This window comes from Oxyura jamaicensis, chromosome 3 (genome assembly GCF_011077185.1).
Source record: "Oxyura jamaicensis isolate SHBP4307 breed ruddy duck chromosome 3, BPBGC_Ojam_1.0, whole genome shotgun sequence".
Classification (NCBI taxonomy): Eukaryota; Metazoa; Chordata; class Aves; order Anseriformes; family Anatidae; genus Oxyura; species Oxyura jamaicensis.
Window position 1 is genome coordinate 10,323,126 of NC_048895.1, and position 6,116 is coordinate 10,329,241.

Here is a 6,116-nt window from a genome sequence, read left to right on the forward strand (position 1 = left end):
GACATAGTAAACCATCTTCCTGCAATACTTGAGCAATGTATGAAGTGAGTCGTGTTGCTGCTTATGAAATATATTCCTAGCAATAATGTGGTAAAGTTTAGATAAGTGGTAATATACTAATTCTGTAAAATGAAACAAAAGTTTAATGTTAACTATTTATTTATCTTTGTATTAAAAACATGCACAGATTCTGATTAACATCAGAGTAAAGATTCCAGAAAGATGGAAACATTCAAAGTATTCAGTTTAAGATGTCACAAGACAATACTGTAGAACTAAATTTCTTCCTTTCTGCCCTCCTTATCCTGCTTGAATTGACAGTGTCGAGCGCTTGCCAAAAGACTGTCTTTAGCGGAGAAGTCCAAGGAATCACTCACGGAAGAATTGAAACTAGCTAGTCAAAACATCAGTAGATTACAGGCAAGTAAAATATTAAGTGACATAGTAGAATGTATTTGTATAGTTAATTGTGTGGAAGAGGAAGGTGAAGGAGAAAAAGACCACCATAGTCCTGCCTCTTCTAGGTCCTTACTAAGAGATGTAAAAACTAATGGTATGTAGAGAAAAGAAGTAATACACTTCAAATCCATGTATAAAATTGAAGTGAAATATCCTTGCAAAGAAAAGGTGGTAGTAGCTAAGCCTGTGTTTTAGCATATTTGATGTCAAGGCTTTTTTATGAAAATGTGTTTTCTGTATGTCTAAATGCAGAGTTGCATGGCGTATTTCAGTGTCTTGTTTCCCGTTGTGTGGGGAGGATTACTTAGTATACAGGCAGCACTTGCATCCATTTTTTCCTCTCCTAGTGTCTTCTGCTCCTTACGGTATTGACAGTATCACAATACTGTACTAAGGTTGACTCCATATTAGTTCATTTAAGTTAAACAGGACTAGGAAAATGATGGAAGTACAATGTTTCCTAGATAAAACATGGAATCCTTAATCCATTCTAGCACCTGGGGCTGAAAGTCTTAGAAAAGCCTCTGTCATTTTTTGTGGATGGATATCTTAATATTAAGCAGAGAGAATTCTGAAGTAATCTTTAAGAAGTTGTTATTAACAATAAGATGATAAACACACCAAATTGCTTGGGAACTTGGCCTTTTGTCCTTCCACTCCACACAGCTGATGAAGGAGACAATAGTAAAAGAAAATTAATATAATTAATCTTGCAAATTCTTCCCTTTTCTTCATATTTAGTTCATATCTTCATTGTTCACCAGTCTGAGATGAGTGCCTAAAATGCAATGAATACTAATGATAGACATTTGAAAAAACTGTTCATAAACTGAAAGTGCTGTCTTGATTTGTTCCTTTAGCCAATTCCACAATTAATACCTAGCTTGGCATGAGATGTTCATCTCCAATTACATATTCAATTAAAAAAAAAAGTAGGCACACCACTATGTTCAGTAGTCTGTATAATGGTGAATCTTATCTTAGGGCCCTTCCAATCTAAACAGTTCTTTGAAAGCAATCTGGCCTACTCCTGGGTCAGAGCAGACACCATTTGGATCAAGCTGTTGAGTCAGGACATCCGTCTTGGCCTTCTCCCACAGTTCCTCAGCTTTCTAAGCATTGGACTGTTCTTTGCTCTGAGGAGGTTGTCCTTTATCAATCAACCTCCCTGGTCCCCTTTAACTATCACTTCCAGGGCAGTTTCTCACAGGAATCTTGCTCGGCAAACCTTGAGAAGGACTTCAGAAGAGTAGATTTTGCCTAAGGTTGCTGTAATTCTACTATTCGTCTTGCTTGCTTTTCTCTGGATCTTAAATTTCACTAATTTATGGTTGCTGCAGCCAGAGCTACCACTGGCTTTCGCATCCCTGACCAGCTTTTTCCTTACTTCTGAGTAACAGGTCTGGCAGAGAGACTTTCTTGATCACTAGTAGCAAGAAATCCTTTATGACACTTAAAAACTCCTGAATTGCTAGCATCCCACCTTGTCCTTCCAGGAGATAGCAGCATGGTTAAAATCCCTCATGAGGATTAGGGTCTTGGTAGTGAGATTAACTACTTGTATCAGATGCCTACCACATTACCCTTGTTATTGTGTGATTCCTGCTTATAAGATCTTAACTGTGTTTTAACTACTTTTTCACGTAGAGTGCGATTTTTTTTGCCTTCCCATCTTGTCTCTCCTAAAGAGTCTCTATCCATTCATTGCTGTGTTCTAGTAATGCACAGTAGTATCCTTCCATGTTTTTAAGGCCAGAAAGATTGCTCTGCAACTGCACGTGAATTGCTGATTCCTTCAGATTCATGTGCTGCTTGTGTTCATGTACAGGCAGTGTTCTAATGCAAGACTTTACCTGTGTCTTGGGTGGAGGAAATGTTGGAAAATCTAGCTGTTCAGCTTTTACGTAAGCTGTACAAAGCTGAAATAAAAAAAAAAACACCATAAAACTAAACAAAATTACAGGGGGAAGATCATGCATAAATTTAGAGGTGAAAGGAAGTAACTATTGACTTTTTGTCAGGTGGTATTTTTCAGTGGTTTAATTGCAATTTGTGATTCATTGATGTAATTTCAATGGTTTAAGTGCAATTTGGCTTTATTGCACATACTGCATCAAAAGCGTAGATCACTAAGTGGAGATGGTGACAACTGGCAAAGCAGACACTTTCTAATATTGATCAAAGGCTTCAAGTTGTGGACTTTTTTCTGTTTTTTGTCCTAATAGGATGAATTGATGACAACAAAGAGAAGTTACGAGGATCAGTTAAGTATGATGAGTGACCATCTATGCAGTATGAATGAGACCTTAACTAAACAAAGGGAAGAAATTGATACACTAAAAATGACTAGTAAGGTAAGTTGTCAAGTGTTGACAGTAGACTCTGGCTAGTGGAATTCTCTGGGTTGCATTTGGCATGCCTGCAGTAATACCCTTTCACAAATCAATCAACAAGCTGTAGTTCTTACTCCTGGACAACTGGAAAGAAAACTCCAAACTTGGTCATGCATATTTCCAAAAAGAAAATATTTTTGGAAACGGACGTGTGTGAAAGAGCAGACATTGTATATCACTGCTTCAAAGCATACACATTTAAAGTGTACCCTGTGAAAGATCAGCACTCTTCTTTTAATCTGGTGAAAATGAAGCTATTTGCAGTTCCATCGAATGATATAGGATGTTTATGATAACGTCCTGTGCTCCTGTCCTGGCAATTGTTCTCTCTCCTTTGCTTTATTTCCATATTCTAGCTGCTCTGTTTTTTTCATGTGGGAGTGAAAAATTTGCCACTTAAATTCTTCCGTGAAGTTTCTCAAAAGTCTCACACACCTTTCTTTTTCCAAGTAAGGAGTTTATCCATTTACCAGAAACAAGTTTTTCTACTTTATGATGAAAAATATAGTAGTCTGCTGTTGAGCAGTCAGTGCTTAAACTATGGTATATCCCATCCTGAAGGTTTTAGGAGGAAGTGTATGTTGTGAAGGTCTTTATTCTTCACTCGTTGGGCTGTGAAACAAATAACTCTCCTTAACTGGAAAGCATGGAAGTAGGTTTCACTGAGGGGTGTGTATGTGAAGATCGATGTTTTGATTAGACACCCCGTGACAGTCATTTTTATTTATAGACTTCCTTCATGTTTTCCTTCAGATGTTTGAGTATTTTGGCTTGACGCTGTGCTCTTTAAGGTTACTTTTTTTCTAGAAGCTCTTGTTACTTCTACAAGGACACTTTGTATACTGACCATATTGCTTCGTGTTTTTATAAAATGTTTTGTGGAATTTTTAACCTGTCTTAATTATAAAACTTGAAGGGGTACTCTTGACTCTAAGGAAGTCATAATCTCATAACAGTAGACACACTCTTCTGCATTTTGGATGCTATCAAATGTAGAAAACAAACTGCATCACTTTTCATTTCAACTGAATTAAACCATTAGAAAAACAAATGTTATCCTAAGGAAATAGGAAAACGGAGAATTGCCAACTACTGTACAAAATTTAAGCTGCACGTTGGCATTGTGGAATTGCTGAAAGTCAAATGTAATACGGTTGTCGTGAAATAAATCCTCTTCCAAACTAAGAATATTCTGTGTAGACTAAGCTGAAGTCAAATTTGTTTTGGAACAAAATGTTAGGGTGGAGAATCAATTTCATTTGAGGTAATTATCCTGTAAGGTTTATACTTGAAGTATTACTGAAGGGCAAATTATGACTTAACTTGCCTTTGGTGTCCTTACAATGTTAATGGTGCTAATACAACTGAATGTTGTGGGACGTAACTCAAATGTCTCATTTGCCATAGGTTTCAATTAAAGTAAGGTACTGTTGTACTTGTTTGAAAGCTCTGGTACTCTTTTCCTCTGCTATGCCTGTAAGGACAGAGATTTTCAGAGCAAGCAGTTACAAGCTTTTGTAACACAGATGGACTGTTGATTCTCAGTTTTACTGTGCTTCTTTCTTGCTTGCCGTAGGTATAAACTATCAGACCTCAGGTTTTATTTGTTGTCTGTATACTATTATCTGAACTACGTACTGTGTTAACTAGTTTCTTGTTGCAGGGAAACTCTAAAAAGAACAAAAATCGATAGTTCCTGGCTCATCAACTGTCCGTGGAGACGGCTGCTGAACAGAATGCAGATATGGAACATTCATCGTCCAGTTCCTGTTTGTTACAGGAAGCAGGCGTGGTATTTGATCTAGTAAAAATGGGATTGGTGCTGTAAATGGCTTTAAAGTACTTAGAATTTCTAACAGAACTTCATGTTGTATCTAAACCAGGACACATACACTCTGTGGATAATTTATATAGTAACTACCTTCAGTTTTTACTGTGCACTTTTTAAAACTGGGTTTTAATTTCATGTAATAACTTTGGCTTTTGTATATTTTTCAGATAGATTATGCATTAACAAATTTGGTATCAGTACAGTAGTTGTCTATTCTTGAGTTACGTTAAACTGTCAACACCTGTACATTCAGTTACTTGTTAATAAGTTTAAAATTTATTTTTGAGAGTTTGGCCATGCAAGCTGTGCTGCTACTGTAATTGTATTCCTGTTCTCAGCCCTTTTGAATTAATTGGAATTGTGGCTTTAAATGATTTCTATAAATTCACACAAGCAAATGGGATCATTCTTAATTTAGACTGCAATAGTTGAAACTTTCTGCTTGTATTTGGCACTTTGGATTTTTGAAATAAAGAGCACAAATAGCTGAACTGGGATACTTCTATGAAATTGTTTTTAAGCCCTTATTTAGGCATTCTGTTTACATGTATATATACTGGTTGAAATAGCTGTTTGGGGCTAGAGGACAATGTGATCGTATATTCCTTCACTCTTCTGGGGCAAATTGTGTGTAGAATAGAACAGCTAACTGTGCTCTCTTATGGTAAATAATATGAAATACATAGAAAATTTAAACACTGAATTTGGAAAAAGTCTTTCATGGAATTAAATCCTGATAGATTGACTGGGGAGATGCACATGGCTTTTCTTGTGTTTTGGGAAGTTTGTGAACTTTAGGCCTTTCCTATTTTTTTTAAGTGAAATCCAATACCACAAGTTCTCATGGCATTGACGTTTTTAAAACAGATGCTGTGCTGCTCACACTTTACACTGATCTTCTGTTTCATAATTTGCATTATGGCACTTGTCCCATAAGGGTTCACTCTGATATCAACTGTGTCGGTGTTATTAATATGCAACAATAAAATCAACTAGACAAAAACAGTGCATCTCTCTTAATTCTGGTTATGCCATAAGCCATACGCCAAAGCAGATAGCTTTAAGTGTTTCAAGTAGGGTTGGAAACTAACTGCTTTCTGCCACATTTTTTTTTTTTGAAGCTGCCTTTTCAGTGAAGCTACTGATTTAGTTATGTTTAATTCTCAATGTTTTGTGTTCCAACATCTGATCATGTGCCAGCTGAAAGGTGCACAAGAAGTGGTGAGCAGGGACTCAACTCCTGTCAGGCATTTTGTAGCATGTTCTTGACTGAATTGCAGGGTGAGAGAATCTCATGCAGCGTCCAGAAGAGCTCCAGGATAGGTGTATTGCCCTCTTGTTTCTCTGTGGAGGAAGGACGAATCACTGGATTTAGACATGGAGTTGTCTGTGCTAGGGACCCAGTAAAATAGTGTTTCTTTACCTCTGGATAG

At 36.8% G+C, this 6,116-nt stretch overlaps 1 protein-coding gene across 1 annotated transcript in view; it reads left to right on the top strand.

Moving 5' to 3' along the window:
* Positions 1-5,686, top strand: part of PPP1R21 (protein phosphatase 1 regulatory subunit 21) — a 29,468-nt gene extending 23,782 nt beyond the window's left edge. Inside the window, exons 20-22 of the mRNA XM_035321739.1 lie at positions 322-420; positions 2,685-2,813; positions 4,516-5,686. Of these exons, the coding sequence (XP_035177630.1) occupies positions 322-420; positions 2,685-2,813; positions 4,516-4,545 (258 nt within the window). The 3' untranslated portion in view covers positions 4,546-5,686. The remainder of the gene's footprint in view (positions 1-321; positions 421-2,684; positions 2,814-4,515) is intronic.
* The last annotated feature ends 430 nt before the right edge of the window (positions 5,687-6,116 follow it).